Source organism: Bemisia tabaci, chromosome 7 (genome assembly GCF_918797505.1).
Source record: "Bemisia tabaci chromosome 7, PGI_BMITA_v3".
NCBI lineage: Eukaryota > Metazoa > Arthropoda > Insecta > Hemiptera > Aleyrodidae > Bemisia > Bemisia tabaci.
This window is the reverse complement of record NC_092799.1, coordinates 14655250-14676905: the sequence shown is the minus strand read 5'-3', so window position 1 is coordinate 14676905 and position 21656 is coordinate 14655250. Positions and strand designations below refer to the sequence as shown.

The 21656-nt window shown below is 40.5% G+C and overlaps 1 protein-coding gene across 15 annotated transcripts in view; it reads left to right on the top strand.

The window, feature by feature from the left end:
* mtd (TLD domain-containing protein mustard) overlaps positions 1–21656 on the top strand; it is a 573843-nt gene that overhangs the window by 523978 nt on the left and 28209 nt on the right. The window contains exon 1 of one of the 15 annotated variants that reach the window (XM_019043750.2): positions 4761–5215. The exons of the other annotated variants lie outside the window; for them this stretch is intronic. Within the exon in view, the coding sequence (XP_018899295.1) occupies positions 5156–5215 (60 nt within the window). The 5' untranslated portion in view covers positions 4761–5155. Of the gene's footprint in view, positions 1–4760; positions 5216–21656 lie in introns of those variants that run through there. 15 annotated transcript variants of the gene reach the window in all.

Here is a 21656-nt window from a genome sequence, read left to right as displayed (position 1 = left end):
GTATTTGTCCTTGTCGATGTTTTTAAGAGTCTTGACTCTAAATCTAATGTGTTTTTTTTTTTTTTTTTTTTTTTTCCAGTGTACCTTTTGCACCTTTCGACTTGGGTTCGCCAAACTCTTTATCCTTATAGATGTATCTGGATCAAAATCGGGAGAAAAACGGGTGATAATGAAAGGGACGGCATGAAATGTGTATTGCATCGTGAAAAACTTAAAATTTTATTGTTACGAAGTGCTTGTTGCATCTGTGATCATCTAATTAAAATCTTTTTAAAAAGCTGCAAAAATGACTAAACGTACCCAGATTCAGTTGTTGATATTCTTTAATCTACATGCATTTCAAGATGTCGAAGTAGAACACTGCCGTGCGAAGTAAAAACGCCGCGCAAGCTTTCGAATGTCGCCAAATTTCTTCTTTGAAAATATTTGTTTTAAAAGAGAGTCATGAATATTTCTCCTTGACCTTTGCAGAACTTCCTAGATCAAATTACGAACAAAATCCTGCAAAAAATCGGAGGAGAAATATTCACAGATTTCCCTGAAAATCCGTGATTTGTCGAAGGAAATTTGACAACGCTTGATGGCTCATACGACGGTTTTACTTGGCACGGCAGAATATACCAGTATACAAGCGGCAATACAGTGAAAATGTTTTCGTCAGATTGAGGCTATTGAGCTTAATTAGGCGAAAAATATTGCTGAACCCCGAATTTGACTTTCATCTTGTGTGCGCTCCCAGCTCGAGTGCTCTGAAATATTTTGTCTCTCGATGTAACATACATCCACCCACGGCTATTTTCGATTAATTCGATACATTGTCGACGTCAATTCATTGATTTAATTGATTTGAACAATCGCCGAGCTCTGTAAATTCGCTTTTCAAATAAAACAGCAGCGATGAGCGCTTCAAGGTGAAAAACGCGAAAGTGGTTCATACCGGCTACTGTTCTGCGAAATTGTTTCAGTTGAATCTATAAGTGGTAGCAGGCTACAGTTGCTGCAGAGACACGCCTTTCAGCTACTTTCGTGTAGGGCCCATCCCATGCCGCCTTATACTGGTTATAATAATGTGCATCTAAGAAACGATGCAGGACCTCAGTCGCATCGAAAGTAATGCGCCATTGAGATTGAAAATACCGGATCTCATTTCCAAGTCAGTTTTCCTCTCAATTTCTCGGAAAAACTAACCAGATCGAACTGAGTCGGTAGAAAGCGCCTTGCTGTGTCCGCTGAGCGAAAGGCAGAGACATTTTTTACGCATGTTAGTAACTAAACACAGAAGTAATATAATTTTTCTAAAAAATGCATTTGGATAATCCGGTGTGTAGTACGTATCGATGGCCGGAGTGCGGATCCACGTATCTCCATTTGCGACGTTGCAGACTTCCTGCCCCACTCAATTTTTTCTTAGGAAAACTAGTTAACGTAATTTATTTAAAACTTCCTTGATTTTTCTCCTCTCTAAGCAGATTATTTTGTTTAAATTTCAAGCTATTTTGGCTTCTTTTCCTTCGATTTTACTGCAAGAAAATAGTGAAGGAGTGTTGGACATCTGTTGGGCATGTGCAATAGTACTATACTCCTCAATAGAACTATATACCTTAAGTTTTAGTTGAATGAAATGAAGGTTTCCGACCCCATTCACGGTCAAAGGATTCTTATTCTGCGCTCAACACGTGCCCATCCCTCGAGAAAAACCATTAATGTCCTCAACTTAGACGTCCGTGGTTCGACACTTACAACTTCCGTTCAAAATAAGCTATTTCAATCGTGATAATGACTGGAGAGGTAATTACTTCTGTTATATCATCGGACGATCTGCGCCTGTGTACTCCGAGCATGGCAGAATCAATGGGTTCGATAGAAGTGGACCTCCTACCGTCAGATAGATTTAGATATTTAATTATCAGAGGTCACAGATTCAGGATGTGAAGATGCGTCTTTTTTCAGCGTGATTTGTATTTTCGGTCCTCCGAAAAACCCAAGAATAGGCTAGTGCATCCAACGAATCAGTTAAATATACGTGCACACGTAATTTAATTTAAACGTAGACCTTAAACTTGATACTCTAACACTTTTCTTATTTTCTCTCGAATCAGCAATGGATGGGCTGAAAGTTAGTTTTTTTATAATTCTGCGGCGCATTCAAGTAGACATTTCACATGTTCCGGTGCTTGTTAAAATTATTGTTGGTGATAGTTTTTAACTATTTTAGGAACTAACTTTATCTGACGACTGATAACCCTGGATCTAGGACCAGGCTTTCAGTCATTGATCCTGCCGTTCTCGGAATAGCCTTTGAAAATGGGATAAACCGATAAACAGTTCAGCCGTTCTGTCAAAACGTGCACAATAAAACGCTAGAAAACAGTTTTTTTTTCGGTCACTCAACGAGCAGCTAAATTTTATTTGTTTACCCAAAAATTTTAGGAACAAAATGAAGAAAGGGGAAATTAGTGCGGTGTCATGCAAATCAGCCTCCAGAGCCGTGAATGAGTCGATAAGCTGTCATTATAGCGATAATACGCGATAAAGTTGTGTTTTTCCCGATCGATTAACGGAGGCGCCTACTCAACGTGTGATGGAAAAATAATAGACTACGAAATGCTAATTCAACGTGTTGACATAGATGGAAAATTTTTCGAAAGTGGACATTACTATTAACGAGTTATTCGACAAATTAAGATTACTCTGCTGATAAAATAATTTCGGGGCGATAGAAAGTCACGCCGTGACCGCCCATTTTTGAAACGCGGTTCGTTTTCGAATCCTGGTGCATTTTCACAACTAAGTTGGAGGTTTTGATGATCTCTCGGCCAAAGGGTCACTACGCAAATTTGAACATTCGTAGCATTTCGATCGTTTAAAAATGCCTGACTTCATATCATGGGCAATAATATACCTTAAAACTATACACTGAAAAAAAGCCTCTTGGATCCAAAGGACAGACTCTTGAAAAATTTAACAAGATAAATTCTCTTGATCCAATCAGATGTTTGCTTTAATTGAGAACCAAACATCTTAATACAAGCGGTTTGGCGTGTTGCTGAGCAAAAATTCGATTGAACCAAGAGTATTTTTTCATCGTTAATTTTTTTAAGAATCTAGACTTCGGATCCAAGAGCCTTTTTCCAGTTCGTGTATCCCGCGACTCCACGCTTAGTATAAACGGATTTTCAATAAAAAAAGAAGCCGTTAATGAAAGACGATCATATTTTTTTCAGATTTTTTGACTTCAGCCTCCATGTCAGGCACCTCTAAGCCGCCCCCCCCTTCCCCACCAATTAAGGATTACGCCATGTTAAGTGCATCACAGCCCCCCGTTTCAACACTGAAAAAATAGTTCTGTTCACAGGACTCCTGTACTTCTTTTGTAACAGTCACAGAAGCTTCTGTTATGAAGACAGAGTACTCTGTTCCCACGACCGAAGTTCTGTTCTCACAACAGAAAAATTCTGTAATTGTAACAAAGAAACTGCAGGAGCCCTGTGAACAGAAGGTTCTGTCGTCAGCGCCATCTACTTTTTTCTGTGAAGGGGAGCCAGGAAATCGAAAAATCTACCTTTTTTCTACCAACTAAAGCTTCAGCCATCAAAACACTATTTTGAGACTCGAGCAACCCACGACAACCGTTGAAACGTTAATTTTTTTCCGCTGGTCGCAGGTCGGTACTTCATGTAAGTGCACCGCGAAGTCTGAGTCACAATCGCACACACAGTGAGACCCCGTAAGGGGGGGGGGGGTCTACCGTGTCGGAACTCCCAAAGGATTTCGTCATAGAGAAGGCGCGTCTGTCAAAACAGTTCCACCTGTACTCCCATTCTAATTCGTATCCTGGACGGACCTCGGCTTGGGGGGGGGGGAGGACCGCGAAGCAGGCACTGTTGCCAGACGTTGCGAATATTCGCGGTTAACCCTCAAGGGAGGGGGGGGGGCATTGGATTTTTAATGGGGGGTGGGGTTTACAGGACTGAAATAGACACCGTTGGCTTCCATGATTGTGGATAGAGAAGAAAACTAACCTAGCGTTACTTTTAAGATCATAACATGAGTGCCCCATTTCCCATATGCTGCCGAGCTAAGGAAAAACGCCGTATGAACATTCCAGAGTCGCCAAACCTCCAATAATATGTTTATCTTTGAGGAATGTTATGAATATTTTATCTTGAAATTTTCAGATAATTTAGACCTAATAACAAAGATAATTCTTTGAAAAATTTAACGAAACATATTCAGGAGTTTTCCGAAAATTCGTATTTAATCTAACAGGGTTGCCAAAGTCAGGAAAAACCTAGAAATGTCAGGGAATTTTAAAAAAGTCAGGGAAAACCGGTAAATGTCAGAGAATTTTAAAAATTCAGGGAAAACGGGTAAACGTCAGAGGAAATGACGAAAATGTCGGGGAAAATTTATTAAACCACCTTCCTTTGCTCTCTAGAATGGGTTTGAGATTTTGAACAAGAAATTTTGCCTGAAAACTATTTTTAATTATGCCCTCTTAACCATCCGTCACATCTTTAATTGTCAATGAATTTCACCAAAATGTGTCATAGAAATCAGCGGAATGTCAGTGGGAATTTCATTTTCTAAATTCTGTGGCGACCCTGATCGAAGAAAATTTGGCAACTGACGAACGTTCATACGGCGTTTTTCCTTAGCACGGCAGTATGACTATTTGGAAAATGGAATTTTCCCGCCCATCAAGGCAACGTCGGAAGGCGCCGCGGCGCTACCCGCCGATCCGCGATCGCTGGAGCCGGGAGCTCAGTGCACGCTCGACGTTCGTCTGTGGTCAGTCTCAACTACCCGTCAGTGATTCGCCCCTCGTTCGTCGTCTTATCAGTGCTCGTTTTCAAGTGCATCTTATCACTAACCCCTCGTGATACCCTCAGCTTTTTCGAGCGCTATCATATATCTCCGTCCGAAAAAAGCTCCGGACCTTTTTTCTTCCGGCATTTGTTTCGGTCAGTGCGGTTTTGTTTACGTACCACAACACGTGTCTTGTTCTGAACGTGGTTCGCCGTGCCCGGCGCTACGATGTGATTCGGAAGTGTGTGCCATCGGCCCTGATTCTATTGACCCAGTAGATTTGGATTTTATGAGCGTTGGACTCGATTTTTGATTTTTTCGCTAGGTTCGTTGTTCTCCGTGCAAAATGCCGAAAAATAGGATTCATTCACTCGCCAAACTCGCGCGGTTCATAAAGCGAGGAAAAGTAAGTCTTGATTTTCGTGTATTTCTCTCTTTTCTCCTTTTTCTCTTTGTGAGCGTACACGGAAAAAGGGACCGTATCAACGAAGAACTCCAAATTGAGCAGGGTGGCATGGAACCGAAGAGTGAGGCAATCTCAGTGAAATATTTCATGAAATTAAACAACCATGCTGGAAAATGTGGAACATCTATGTCAGGGACTGGATATGCTAATCGCACTCAAAATAGCGCGGAAAACCATTCTTTTTTCTCTTTGGACACTCTTTGCTCGGAAATTTGCCGAATCGCTTGTAAATATGCCAGTTGTTTTTTTGGTAAAACTCAAATTCCCAATTTAACATAAAATCTCTTCTGATATTTGTTCCTCTGACAGCTGAGGTTTTCTTTTTCCGTGTGCAATCGCAATTTGGGCTTTTTTCGCATCCGTTGACGTCATAGCGAAAATGTTTTAGATATGCTCTGCATTACAAGCTTCCTTCAAATGTGTACAAGTTATTTATGGATTGACTTCCATCAGTTAAAAACTACTTAATCCGACATTCATCCGTCATCATGAAGCCAAGAAAATTCTCTCCAAGTTGTTCATCAATCATCATGAAGAGAAAAACAACATCAATCCCAGAAATTTAGCCTTGCTGCCCTCGTTTACATTAGCTAGTGTAGCCTGGGCGAAATCTCTAAAATTCTTCGTTTCTGAGTGATCTCGAGAGAAATAGGAGACTCACTTTTCATGTATCGGAGAATCTTAGTTTTGGCTTCAGTCATTTTATTGCTTTTTCGTATTTATTTTGTTAGCAATGAAACATACCCTCGTTTTTTGGTAAAATAAACACCAAATTGAAGGGAACTCAATTGGAATAGGAGGATGGGTTGGTCTGTGTTTACCGTGTCATTCCGGCGGAAGTCCCGAACTTCAGCTACAAGTATTGAACTCCTACTTTGTGTCAAGGACCAATCTTATCGGGTTTTTTTTTTTTTCAAATAGTCATCGCACGTCTGCAAAAAAGGGGAAAAGCGAGAGTGAAAAGACCTGTGAGCAAAAATGGAGCCAAATGCTCACAAAAATTGTATTTTATCAATGAAGTCAGAGGCGCGAAACTTTGCATAAAATGTATCCCAATTTTCCAAGAAAAACAGCACTCGGAATTTTCTTAGCACAGCGATAAATGAATAAGAGGAGAAGATGTTGCGCACTTGACACTTGATCCGACACTTGACTCGACGGGTTTAGAATTTCTGAATCATCCTCATCATCGTTTTCGATGGATCCTCGATTCATCTTTTCTTCAGACTGAAGTAGTGCAGAAGTGGAGATTGACCCTCAGAACACTTGTGACGAATTTTTCATCCCGCTTTCATTCATTTTCAAGTGTCAACTTTCGAGTCCGAGTGCACCCGAGTGAGTCACTTACCAAGAATTTTCGTAAATTTTTTTCGCTCCCGAGCTACTGTCTCAAAAAATTTCACGGTCATGCCCTGATAGTAGTTATTACTCGCACAGATTCACGCTCGTTCACCTGTGCGCGTACCTATCTGGACTTCATTTTGCAATTAGGAATCACCTATTTTTGGATCATCCGTCAAGAAACTTATGTTCATAGGGATACCAATGGTACATACGTTGTTTCCAAACTGACCTAGAAATTGTAGTTCCCAATTGGGAAATATAGTCCATTTGTAACCTAGACGTCACTATGCGGAGCAGGGGCGAGAGAGAATGCGCTTTTTTCGTGTATATTTATAAAATACGGGAGTAGGAGAAGAAGAGTTTTCTTTCTCTTTTTTCTTATCTTACATTGCCTGACTTGCATCTGCCTCGTCATCTACCGTCATCGCGTTTTACTGTCTTCATCAAAGTTGAGATGAGCAAACGTCATTAAAAATCGAAGCAAGAGTGGCAGGTAACCGACTTGTCATTAAAACCCGTCGCTGACATCCTAATATATGTCAAGAAACACCCGGGCGGCCAACTCGAAGCGATCGCGGAGGAAAATGATTTCGTTTTCCTACTTCGCTACATTATGCAGGCATTCTATCGGAGCCGACTAAACTGTGCACTTGCATGTTTTGTCGTTACGTGACAAGTGCATGTAACTGCATTTTAGAGTTTCTTTCCACTCGGAAATTGTAGTTTTATTAAGTATAGCTGTTGTAAGTTTCTTACTGAAAATTTCACCAATTTTTTCTCTGAATACGCGAAAAAATGAGCAAAATTTTGGAATTTAATCGTTGGAATCACTCTTGCTACCTCGGAGTGGACTTTCGTTCCTTTGTCTGGGTTAAGAAGATTTTTGCATTGAGCTTAAAAACAACTTGTCTCTCAGTAAAGTCGCTCAAAAATCGCGATGAGCGCATTAACAAAGTCCAAAGTTCCTCTCACATCATGATCTACGTATAAAATGAGCTTGCTCATGAATTTCATTGCATTCAAAGTTGCAAATCTAAGTAGCGTTGTGAAGCTTTTATGCAATTTTTGCGGAAAACTCAATTTTTTTAAGTGAGCCACTGTAGGAGATGTTTATTTACTTCGCTCCCACATAAGAGTGCTATCACTCGAAAAGAGTATAATGAATGGTTGTTTAGATGCAGTCTCGATTTACCGATTACATCAACTGTTTAGATGCACTCTTGATTTGCCGATCACATCAACTCATCCATTCAAAGCTTGAAGCTTTTATGTACTTTTTACAGAAAACTTAAATGTTTTAAGTGGGCTAACGTAGGAGATGTTTATTTACTTCGCTCGTGCTATCACTCAAAAAGAGTATAATGAATGGTTGTTTTGATGCAATCTCGATTTACCGATCACATCAACTGTTTAGATGTACTCTCGATTTATCGATCACATCAACTCATCCATTCAAAGCTTGAAATGAAAGAAACCGACTGCAATTGCGTCATCCACGGATCGCGATCCGCCTGCGGTTCCAATCGTGATTTCATCTCCCTCGTGCCTCTGTCCGAACGGTCAGTGCCTCCGATAAGCTGTCAGTTATCACTCGCCATTTTAATTAGTCCCGTTGCCAAATTGTTGAACGTAAGAACTCGCCTACTTATCCCGATACCTGATTAGGGCATCGCAAGGTTTTCCACCTTTCACTGTATGTATGAACTCGTTGCATCTACATTGTTTCAGTCGGAAAACGTAATTTATTCTCAACACACTTGGCATCGATGTATTAGGTATCAATTAACCTCTAAATCGATGCAAACTTATCGTCTGTAAGAACTCGCCTTCCTTTAGTTATCCCGATTGAAGATGTAAAAAAGTTTAAGGTTTACGGTGGTCATTTTGTCGTTGAATGGATGAAAAATTGTAACTGCGTTTTTTCTCCAAATTTTAAAACCGCCTTGTACGACACGCAAAAAAAAAAAAAAATTGAACGTTGCTGAATTCCAGCTCATAAATTGCCAAGATCTCTTTGGGGATTGGAAATTAAACATTTCACGGATTTTTCTTATGGTCCCGTGCAAAAATTAGCACAATTTTGGACAGATGCTGTGTAGTTTTCTCCCTGTTAAAATTGAATTGTTTGAGTCAATTTTGGAGTGCGTCCCTTCGTCTAAACGATTTGAAACCACGTAGACGTTAAAACTCTCAAACCACGTATCTCGGTTTGCAACGTTACAGACTTCCCGTCATACTTCATTCTTCAAGTGTAAACCTGCTCAACGGCAAGTCTTGAAACCTCCAAGAAGTTTTCTTCTCTGCGTGGTGAATATTCTCTGAAATTTTCAAGCAAGCGGGTTAAGTCGTTCTCTTCTAAAAAATAATAAAAGGAGCGGTGATTTTGAAACCTCACAAACGAGACGCGTGGTTTGGGAGCTAGGCCGTGCTTTCTTGCACGTAGTAACTCACTGTCTCGTTGTCCGTTTTGATTTGGTAACTTCGAGTTTTCTCACGAAGGTCGGCATCCATGTGGCAGGTATCAATTCTGCCGTGCTAAGGAAAAACGCCGTATGAGCATTCACATGTTGCCAAATTTTCTCCCAGAAAATTTCTATTTTCGAAGAAAGTTACGAATATTTTTCCTTGAAATTTTCAGATATTTTACATCATAATACGAACAAAACTGTGTAAAAAAATCGGAAGAAAAATGTTGATAAATCTTCTCGAAAATACATGATTTTTCAAGGGAGATTTGGCAATGTCTGAAGGCTCATACGGCGTTTTTCCTTAGCACGGTAGATGTGGCAGGTATCAATTGACACGTCGATCAATCATTCACGGCCGGCATCTGATTGCTAATTGTCCTGAACTGGACGTCATTTATCCGAATGCATTGATCTCATAGCGTAGAGATGTTTTAAGAAAACACTTAATTACTTTGGAGTTCGCGGCGTAGATATGCGCTTTATCGAGGCTGCTCATGAAGATAGACCTCTTTTGCTTAGTGTTGTCCCAGTGACTCACGGTTTTGCAGCCCCCCGGCTCCAGATTCGCTGCGTGCCCCCGATTCTTTTTCCTCTCTCTTTCGCGCGAAAAATATTCGGGCGTTAAATTAGCGGCGACACCTGCTCACTTGCACGTAGCTTACGTGTGCCCTATTTTCTCTTCGAGAGATCCGAAGACAGTGGGGTCTGACCCCATGAGACAGCGACTGCAGGGAAAATCCTCCTACAGAGGAATTTTGGGGGGAGGTTAGAAAGTTTTTCATTTGACGAAATACTGTTCTGAGCAATAGGCTCACCTTCCAAAAAAACCTCGGGATTTTTTTTTTATAGTCGGGGATTTTTTAAGGAAACTAGGAAGTTTTATCTTTTAAATAGCTTTCGATTATTGAGTTCAATTTTAACATGTTAACACCGTTCACAAAATACATGTGCGTAACGCTTAAAATCGGATTCATTCACCTCTCCGGTCTCCTTCCCCTCGTAACGCATCTGTAGCACAGATCTGCAACCCCCTAAAGAATGACTAACAAGCTAACAACATTGTAAGTCATACTGTTCTCTCAAATTAGCGTTTTAGGATAAAAAATTTTTACTTTCTCGCTCCCCTAGGGTAGAGAGGAAATATTGTTTTTTTTTTGCTTGAAAATTGCTTGCAAATTTTCGCTTGAATCCAAAAGAAATCCCTTTAAATCAAGAGGCTTGGTTCTCTAGAGTCCCTTTATACTGAGAGTCAAGACAACACCCCCTCATGGAGTCACAAACGGGAATAAAGATTACAGAAATTGAACGTTTTTTGTAATCTTTGATCGGCCCATTCTCAAATTCCTTTCTCCGTTCCCTCTCTCATTCCGTTTGTTCCTTGTCGAGCCCGCTATTCCCTGGTCCATTCCAGATTATAATCTTTGCAATCGGTAAAAATGTAATCTTTATTCCCGCTTGTGACACTGTGAAGGCCTAAAATACGGGAACCAATCAGAAATGGATTCACATTGTCTTGACTCTCAGTATAAAGGGACTATAGGTTCTCGATACAAGCTAAAATCCGATGGAATCAAGAGTATATTTCCTCGTCAATGTTTTTAAGAGTCTGGACTCCAGATCCAAGCGCCTTTTTTTCCAGTGAATGGCGGTAGTAAAATGGATGGAATAAAAACTTCGGTTCGAGATGTTACAGCCGTGAGTTGGATTAAACATATGTGCCGGTTGCGAGAGCCCTGGGCCGGAGTGCTTTGACTCGGTGCCCGACAACCGTGACGCAATTTCGTTGAGGCCACGCACGCGAGTAGAGGCGGGAACGAGGGTTTCCATTCTATTTTCCCAGAGCGGTATTGCGCGCCAGGGCCACGGATAACAGTAAAAATCCTCGCTAATTCCCCCCGGCCCGCGGCATGACCGATTTTCGCAGCCGTAATAGAATTGAAGGCTGCGTGTCCGCACCTGGACGTAGCGGGAAAAGGAAAGTACGGCGGAAAAATTCTGCGGTACTGTCTGGAAAGACGAGAAAATAAAGGATGCTTTTAGGCTAGGGATTTGATATTTTAAGTCGTCTTTTTGCTCTTAATCAAGGAGGAACGAGGACTTGTCGACGGATCAAGAATAAAGGAACAAAATCAGTCGCGCAGATGATGCTCTACGGGCGGGAGCGAAACGCATCCGCAACTAAATTAATTTAACGCACTGGAAAAAAAAAACACATTGGATCTAGAGTTCAGACTCTTGAAAACATTGACAAGAAAAGGACTCTTGATTCAATCAGATTCTTTGCTTAAATCAAAAGGAAATCCGCTCAAATTAAGAGGCTTGGTTCTTGATTTAAGCTTAAATCTGATCGAATCAAGAGTATTTTTTCCTGTCGATGTTTTTAAGAGTATGGACTCTAGATCCAATGTGTTTTTTTCAAGTGCAAGTGAGCCTTTTTAAAAAAAAATTGATTTTTTCCAGATTGAGTCCGACTTCTCCTGTTAACTCGATCCATTATGTGGCGACGCCCGCGGTGCACAGTGGATCGAGTCATTAGGAGAAGTCGGACAAAATTTGGAAACTTTAAACGCTGATAACTCTATTTAAAATCAACTTTGAGGTTCTGAAGGTGGTTCCATTGGTTTTCTAGTGAAATTTTCTTGCCGGAGCACCCCTTTAAAATTTAAAATACGATTGAAATAAACATCAAAATTTTCAGTTTCAGTCAAAGATTTCATGGCCGACTTCTCTGATTGACTCGATCCACTGTGCGGCGATTCGCAGCAATACGCGCCGCGGGCGGGCGATCGGTCGTGCTTTTACTTCCGTTTCCCAGTTTTCTCTCGGAGTCGCGTGCAACCGCGACGTCAAATACGTCGTAGGGGAGCAACACCACCGGGGGAAATCACCACTCCCACTGCCCGTCGCTGTACGGAGAAATATTTAGGCCGTGAAGTCACGTCGTCGCAGCAAGCCAGTGTGTGGGAAACCCGTGACTCACGCGACCAGGACCTTCTTCATTCATTACAAAACAGTCGCCGAAAATATCAAAGAGTATTCAGACCGGAGACAGTAACCTACCAAATCGCCTTCAATCGATAGGGTAGGCAATATGCGCTCCTGCGAGTTCGAATAGTGGTATCGACGCCTGCGGCGACTCCACTGCGGTATAAGATGCGTTAACTTCGGGTTGCGTTTTTCATGAAACATAAAATCTTGAAATTTTATGTGAAATATTTCATGAAATTGCGGAAAAATATGAAAAAAATTGAGAAATAGTTAGCAACATCCAATGAAAGGCGACTTGTTTTTGCTTTTTCGTGATATTTAGGGCCGTTGCATACGCAGCCTCTGAAAACATGCTTCATATTTTCCAACCCAGTGAAATCTCTGAATATTTCACGGACTTTTCATATTTCTCATTTTCGTTCAACCGGCAACCTGGTTATTGGTAAGATAATGTTCTTCACATTAGAACTTCTCGTTTCAAAGGATCACATGATTTCTGATTCGTGATTTCCTGACAGTATTTACCCGAGTTTTTCTGGCTTCCTAATTATTTCAAAGATATCCTCAGTTTGATTCGTACTCGAGCAGTATTCTTTAGGTGCGTCGCCGTCACTATTCATGCATTGCTAACATACGGTAAAAACGAATACTCTCGCAAATCAACATCATTTCTGCGAAAGTTTGTTGAAAAACCGCATGTTTTTTAGCCTTAGTCTTAGAAACAAGATGATTTTTTTCCTCCACTCGGTTCACCTCCCATTCTACCTACGTTTTTCTTTTCGCAAAACCCTTTGCATAGCGACGTTATTTTGCCATCCAATTAAACCGCATTTACAAGTACTATTCCGGGATATTTAAAGAAGCGCTCATACCGTAAGTTGCCCGATGGTCTGGAAATAACAACGCATTTTGGCCTTGCCCATCCTGAGTGTGTGTCATTCTCACGACGCACCGCAACCTTGCAATGCGTCATTTCCCATAGGGAATCACTTGGTCATTAGTCTAATTTGTAAGTCATCTATTTCGCCGGTGAAGCGTTACCTGTTGCAGGAACAGCTCCCATGTTTCGGGGTTCAACCGAAAAATATTGACTGAAAGTTTCGGCGGTTCATTTTTTCTCTCTCTTTTGCCTCCGACGCTACTTTGTTGTTCTCGACGGTGACAAGATCGGAACGTTCGCGTTTCTACTCAAGAATGACTTGCTTTGAGATGATTGAGATGCTAAAAGAAGCTGAGGTAGGACCTTAGATATTTTCGCAGTGTTTGCTTTTCTCATTTGACGCCTCATCTGCCGAAACGACGTATGTTATATTTGAAACACTCTGCATATTCGTCGTTTTTAAATGGACGGCTTCATTAGCTTTTTCGCGTTGTTAGTTTAGGTCCACGCGTGTGATTCAGCTGTTTCCCTCGTGTGGCTTTTTTTTTTTTTTTTTTTTTTTTTTTTTTTTTTTATTTTTTGATTTTTCCGTGTGAATTGCATATCACTCCTTTCCTCCGTTTATTTTCATTCGACAGGTGCGTAGACGCGCTTGTTGATTTAGACTCAGTGTTTGCTGCGGCATTGTAACAACATATTCAACAACAGGACAACAATAACACGGACAATTTTGGTCGTGTTGAAAGCGAAAATTCGGTAGCGCTTTGAAAACGTCGACAAAACCGGACCCCCAATAAAACTTGAATTTTTCCCTAAAATTCTCATTTAATGATGTCTCCATATCATAGTATTTCACACTAACGAAAGAAAGAAAGAAAAATGCCAGTACTATCTGAATTGATAATTCGGGGTTTCATATACCTATGTTGTAGTAGCATACTGCATAATTTTTAACACTTTATCGGCACTATGAACACTTATTTTCTATACAAATTAAACTTTTTCGAAAACCGATTATAGTTAGACGTATTACTTTTTTATTATTCTTTACGCAAGTTGGCCATTTTTTTGTATGTGCGTAAAGAATAATAAAAAAGTAAGTCATCTAACTATAATCGGTTTTCGAAAACGTTTAATTTGTATAGAAAATAAGTCTAAATTTCATACTCCTCCCCTCTATTTACTTCATCGGAGAATTTGAAAAAGTGTTTAAGCCTTCTTGTCAAAACTTTTGAATGAAAGTTCCAATGCTATTGAGACCCGCGTAAAATTGAACAAGTACTTCGCCCTCAGTTTTTCTGTACTCTTTCTTTTCATTCAAAAATATGTATGTTCGCGTTCTAATGAGAACAACAATTTCCGCCTCACTTTTCCAACTAACCTAAGTATCTTTACGGGAGAAATAAATTGAATCATTTTAGCCGGATACTTTTTCATAATATCTGTTCAAAAATAGGCTTGTTTTCTTCATTTTATGTATCCTCTTATCTTGTTTTTTCCATAATAGACCACTAGACAAGGTAAAAATTTAAGCAATCTGATACATGTTTCTCAATCAGAACTTCACGTAGAACACGATTCGCACAACGAAAATTACTGACAACGAAGATATTAACGTTTTTATTTCTCATTGGCTACGAGGAATTTGAACTGCCCGCTCACAAGAAACTCAAAGCTCTACGTGCGTCAAATCGTGCACTACATCGGTTTCAGCAAGCTTCTCAATCGAGCAATGTTTATTTCCCACCATGTGTTGTTCAAACTATTAGCAATTTGCTATAGCTGAGCCAAAGCGTCAAGATTGAGGTCGTCAGATTTTTATATCGCAGAGACTGTCATGATAACGTTTAGCGCGTGATGTGAATCACGTAGAGCATTGAGTTTTCATGAGCGGGTGGTTTGAATTCACGCATCAGGAATCATTAAATATCTTCGTAAGGAGTTGGTTTTGGTAATTTTCGTTGTGCGCATCGTGTTCTACGTGAAATTTTGGTTAAGAAGCATGTATCAGAATGCTGAAATTTGCACCTTGTCTAGTGGTCCATTTGAGTTTTTTTATTATTATCAATTTTAACCGAGTGAGATCCAACGTGAGTTCAGTGCAGACCCGCACATGTTTTTGATCGTAAAAGAACATAGAACGGAATGAACACGTGAGGAAAACGGGCAAGAATATAGCGGTACGGAGTGCTCTGCAATTAAAAAGAGTCGTTAAGTCCTGTTGGCAACGCCTTGCATTCTGAGGATAATGACTACCGCGCAAAAGCTCCGTCGAGCCGGTGTCAGTATTACCCAATCTCAGACTGAGACAAAGTATTTAAAACGGTGATCATAAAGTTCGACTACCGTCACAGCAAGCACCACGTTCGAACAGAAGCTCCAACGCACAAAAAGCATCACTTTATAATCAGGGTTACAGTAATAGTTTTAATTGCAAGTTAAATATACTTCTCGTAAGTACCAATAAAACTAATTAACTGGACGTATTTTTGCCTAAAGACACCAGATACGGGTTGGAAATATAGGGTGTGTTCGTTTGAGCTGCATAAGAAACAATGTAAAAGTAGGCTTGATTCCTTTTGGGAAAATGGAAAAGTGGGAATTCGCATTAAATTAAAAGGAACCAAGCGCCAAAATTTGCTAACTCATGAGCCGTGGGCATGTGACAAGAGCGTTGTGGACAAGGCTCATGAGTTAAAGATTCCCTACCGTCATTCCCGGTCCTGGTCGTCGCCGCTGACGTCACTGGCGTTTTGTAATTCCCGTTCATTCTTTCGGCCGTCATCTATCGAGCACACTCCTTCTTTTCTACATGTCTCGCACTCCTTTTAGCATAAAAACATCCAACTAGCGTACCTCACCAGGCCAGAATAATATAAGAGCACAGTCTTTCCTGACCTAAAACATTTCAAACATGTTAAATCCATAATAATTTCTAAGTGGGCCTGAAAAAGATATTTGTCAAAAAATGCGCCCGTATCTTGTGTGTCTTGATGACTGGCAAAATTTTCCTATATTCCTCCATTATTTTAAATATTTTACTAATTTGCGTGCTATTCTGTGAACTGTTTCACAACTAATTTTCAACCTTTAAGATGCTAAGATAGTACGGAGGGTTTTTTGAAATTGTCATGAAACCCTTCTCAAATTTAATGGATGGAATTATCGAGATCATTCAGGTTTGCTGTCTCCTCAAAAAATTCCTTAAAAGCGGCCTTCCAGTATGCGAAAGTTCACCTATTTTTTTACGATTTGACGCCGTTTAAAATCGTGAGAGCGTTTAGTGGTCGTGTTAATATTTAATGGAGCGAGTGCCGGTGAAACAACAACAATTACCAATCGTCGAATGAGTCAATTAAACATTTATACTGTCCTCTCCTCCAGTGCAGCATAAAGCCAGTTTAGTTTTGTTTTTTCTTTTAGTTTTTTTCCCCTCTTGTTTTACACTCCTGGTGAGTCATTTGGTGCTCTGGGGCGAATTTCCTTATGGCAGGATGTGCATTAATTGCGACACGAATGTCCGACTTGCGAAAAGCTTTTGATTTCCAGTGGAACGCATTTATGCCAGAAGGACCGATGTACACAGGTATTGCGTACAGCATAGTTCCTTTTAGCATAAATGCGTCCAGTTTTAACCCTGCTGTGCCGGCAGTGTGAGTAGGCGTATTCTTTTATCCCGCGCGTGTCTCGGTTGCCACCTCGCACTGTCAACGGTGACATGTAGGCGAATTTTAGCATATCTCCGCTGGAATTCTCCGTTTTTTCGCAGTGCGTACCACGGTTTCTCTTACCTCGATTTGAGCAACGATTTGGGCCACGTTAAGCAGAAAGGAACCAAACCACGTCAGCTATTGCTAATTTTAATCGGGCAATTTAATTTTTTACATGACAACAGTTATACGGATTTTTGTGCAAATTTCAGTGCATTTTTTGCATCCATCGATCACTCACGCCTCACCACTGGTCAGTCGTCTTTTAATGTGTTTCTAAAGAACGAGTCAAAGGACGAAGCAACGAAGCAAAGAACGTGTGAGGGGGAAAAGAAAGCAGCAGACGTTAAGTTGTTCTTTATCGACGGGCGTTTAAGTCTCCGCGGCATGGGGTCAGTAAAAGTGTATTTCCCACTCGCTCTGCCATTCCAAAGGATTAAGAAGGGGGGAGGTGAATTTCCAAGTCGTCAAGATGTCTCTTTCAAAATGTTCAGGAATTTTTTTTTAAAAAAATAATGCATCGAGCTGAGTCACTTGTACAACGTGATAGGGAAAAGCATGGTGGATTTCCACAGCGTGAAATTCTCATCTGTTTGAATTATTCATGAACGAAATTTTGAACATGCATCGAATCGTTTTTCATTTTATGACTGTATTTATGCAAGAGTTTTAGGGATTATTTCTCCAGAATCTCATTCCACTCGCTGTATCCGTCACTGTATACTTTTTTTTTCTTTTCCTTTTCTTTTGAAAAATATGTAATTCAAATCAAACATTTTTCTCTACCAGTAACTTCTATTTTAAAAAGTCGTGTCTCTATTCTCCTATGTTTTTATATATCATCTTAGAAGTAAAATCCTTTTAAAAACCTTTAAATATCTCAAACTCACATCAATTTATTATTTGAAAAGTTGCCAAGGAACTATTTATATCACAATCCATAAATCTTCAAAACATGTTTGCGAAGTTGGATGGAAATTTTAGCGCAAGGTTCCCAAGTTGAAAAAAAATTCCTAGGAATAATCTGGAATCTACACGCCTATAATTTTCATTTTAGTACTGACAGGTTGAATTCCATGCTCGAGGAGCGCATTTAGCGCGGAAGGAAGTAAATATCCGTTGGAAAATCACCGAAAAATCACGGCCGAAATCCACCGTTTTGTACGAGTTAACCACCGCAATCAAACGGGTCTCTCACCCATTAACGATGTTTACATTTTCATCGGGCGTGACGCAACCGAGATCGGGTTTTTTGGACATTGCTGGCGAATCTAGCATTCAAATACATTAAGCAATCCCGGGCAGTGTAATTGCGCCATTAATAATTCGTGTAACTCGCAATAATTAGTGTGCTTGCAAATCTCGGACTATGCTCTGTTTTCCCACCAATGTTGCCGCAGGTATTACCGGACATCTTTTTCGATTCTCGAATTGCGATGGTGTTACGTGAAAATGTTCCGTAGCCTCACAATTCCTCGTTCCCCTCACGAAAGAACGTAACTAAATTTCAATGTTGACAAATTTTCCCTCGCCAATTGCATTTTTACTAGGAAAATCTTGGGGATTCTTGACTGAAAATTTCATTGATTTTTTCTCGGATCTTGTGCAAAAATCAGCAAAATTGTGGACAAAAATGGCGTATGGTACATTCCTTTACAGAATTGAATTTTTCGAGTCAATTTTGCAACCTTGGAATTGGGAAACGGCGAATTTTTCCGAATTTTCTTCTTTTAGTACAGTAGTGTATTACCCTTCAAAAAATTCGCATACCATTTTGGACGGATAATTCTCTATTCTTTATCCAGGTTTTATTTTTCTCTAAAGTTGAGTAACTCAAAAGTTCTACCAAGATTGCCGAACTCGCGTTCAGTTTACTGCAGCACAATGCAACTTTGGACCAAGTATTCCGGTTTTTCCGAAACGTGGCAACCGGGTTTTTAATGTCTGTATGAATTAATTAGCGTGCGCATTCGGGATGATCTGTACGATCATATCGCGCACTTGACGCATGCGCATATTGTCTTGCGTGGTCGTGCGTCTGACATCCTCGATTTTTTATTTTTCACTCAATTGATTTAGTGTTCGTTTCGTGTTGTTTACTTTGCGGAACGCGTGCGGGGCCTCTGTCCTGTTGCGAGATTGCCTGAATTTCAGCATAGAATTCCAGCGAAAACCGCAAAAATTGATATGTTACCTCTAATCTTAGCACTTAATCGAATGGAAACCGCAGAACTCTGGCACATTGCCCCAATGTGCTTTAAATTGACTGTGGTATTCAACGCGCTGGATTCCACAGCAAATGAGAAAAATGACAGTTGAGTGTCTGCAGAGTTTGTAAATTGAGTAAAAGACCATAATCATGATAACTTGGATATTGAGTCCGTTAATAGTCCGCAATTTTTTACAGTCGATTCGTAAAAGCCCCAAAAAATCCTTTGGTTGGCGAAGATAAATTTTCGTCATCCCCTGATTAGTGCAGGCACGCCATGGGAATTACCACGAAGCGTGTATCGCAGTAACAGCATCATCACTTGGTAAAAGTCTGCGAAGAGTTACAAAAAGTTTGCAATTTGTGTGTCAATGTCCTGTTAACCTCCTGATAAGGAATGCGAAGTTTTTCGACCAAAAGTTAGGAGCCGCTTCGCAGAGACGAACACAGCCCCTTAAATTATCGCGTGTAGGCAATATGTAGTGTTTCATACTTTCGGGCCCCGTCACTCAGCCTCTAGAATCATCCTCCCGTTGGCTGTTGATCAACGTGTTGAGCAGTGATGTGTTTTGTTTTGCGATATATTGATTGATCTGCCCCTTGAACCAATGAAAAAGGATCGATAAACAGGGTGTTCGCAACAAACACCTTAACTATCGATATTTTACCACAGCTTCAAATGGGAGAATATAGATTATCGATTATTCATGCCTCACCACTGGTGTTGAGCCATCTTTTTTGCATACTTCGAGGTTTGGTAAAATTTTAGGGCCCGTTACTCAACAACCAATTTTTGACCATCACATGTAAAACGTTTTCCGCCGTGTATTGTGTACCGTATTGGAGGTCATAGCGTCGAGCCACGCACTTCCGGATGTTGGGTGCTAAAATCTGTAAAACAAATAAACTTCGCCTAACGTCCGCCATCTAATGAGTTATTCTTCCCTCTCAAGCAAATAGAATCCTGTGAAATACGTCCGATCATGACCCTTCGCCGGTGATCAAATGCGGTGGCGAAAACCGAAAAATCGTCCTTCAGGGCCTAAAATCGTAGCTCTAGTAAATATCTATATGCTTCGATCGTGCCCAAAACTAGAAATGGAGATGTTGCATGTGTGAGAAATTTGCGATTTGACCATTGATTCTTATGTAAAAGTTCGCGAAAAACACGATGGTGCCACTGGTTTTCTCTGTTAACTCCCAAACTCAAAAAAAGCTCTCAAGTTGAGGCCAAAATGGAGGGGATATCCCACGTTAGCCTGAAAGTCCACCTCTACATCAAGACAAACTCTCCATGCAAAGATAGGGAGCAAATACATTAGCAGGGTTGCCGTGTTTTCAGTTTTGGAGTCCCAAATAAAGTGGCAGCCCTGTCAATGTATTTGCTCCCTATCTTTGCATGGAAAGTTTGTCTTGATGTAGAGGTGAACTCTCAGGATAGCGTGGGATATCTCCTCCATTTTGGCATCAACCAGATTTCAGAGGAAACCAGTGGCACAATCGTGTTTCTCGCGAACTTTTACCTAAGACTCAGTAGTCAAATCGCAAATTCCTCATACATGCAACATCTCCATTTAACAGAGCACAACATCGCTGTATCGAAACGGCTAAGTTCGGAGATTTAATGGCAAGATACGGCAGGAGCTCAAGAACGGCAATCGAAGTTTCCTCATCTACATTTCGTGGATAACACATTGAAAAAATCCGAATCCTGCTGATAAGCGAAAAATTAACAGAACCGTGTCCTTCAGTTCCAAAAAAAGCCCACTGGAAGTCGTGCTAAGCGAGTTTTTGCAAATTAGGCCGGGAAATGTTGAACCAGTTGCTCGTAGGTCATCTGTCATCATTATCGGCGAATCTGAGCGTTGACCTCCGAAAATAACTTTTCTTTGCCCGTATCTAAGCTGAGATGGAAAATTTCATAAAAAAGAACACTGGAAAAAAAAAAAAAAAAAAAAAAAAAAAAAGCACATTGGATCTAGAGTCCAGACTCTTGAAAACATTGACAAGAAAAAATACTCTTGATTCAATCAGATTTTTGCTTAAATCCAAAGGAAATCCGCTCAAATTAAGAAGCTTGGTTCTTGATTTAAGCAAAAATCCGATTGAATCAAGAGTATTTTTTCTTGTTGATGTTTTTCAAGAGTCTGGACTCTAGATCCAACGTGGTTTTTTTTTCCCAGTGTACGTGAAATTTTTTGAAATTTTCCTGTGGAATTTCTATAATTTGAAATTTGAGGCTATTTTATGGAGTTTCGAACATTTTTTGAAATTCTATTGAAATTTCAAGTGAAAAACTACGTGAAATTTCAAGATCTATTTTAGTACCTAAGGCGTTTTTATGGGAAGGAAAGTTTTCCTGCGTCACCGCGCAACTCGTTATCATTGTTGCCCGCGTTTACCAATTTTTCCACGCTGTTGCAGGAGATGTCAAGAACGCAAACACGAGGAAATTGCAGTTTCCGTGCATAAACATCATTTACGTCCTTTTCGGGTCGAGAATGGGAAAGTTGACAGGTGTGAAACTCGCCGCCCTGAGCCGGAACGCCAAATCTCTGCATGTTTTACCCGCGAGTTGCGTTGTTTGAACGTATCCGCGGAGCCGCGGCGTTGGATTAGCGCGCAGAAAACATGAATAATATGATTCGCATTGGGCAGCGGGTAATTACGCGCTTTGTCTCTCAATGCCAGCGCGGAGAGAAAAACGCGAAGAAAATATGGAATTTACGCCCGGGGGAATGCATGCGCTGCACGCTGCACGATGCACCGTCCCGCGGGAACG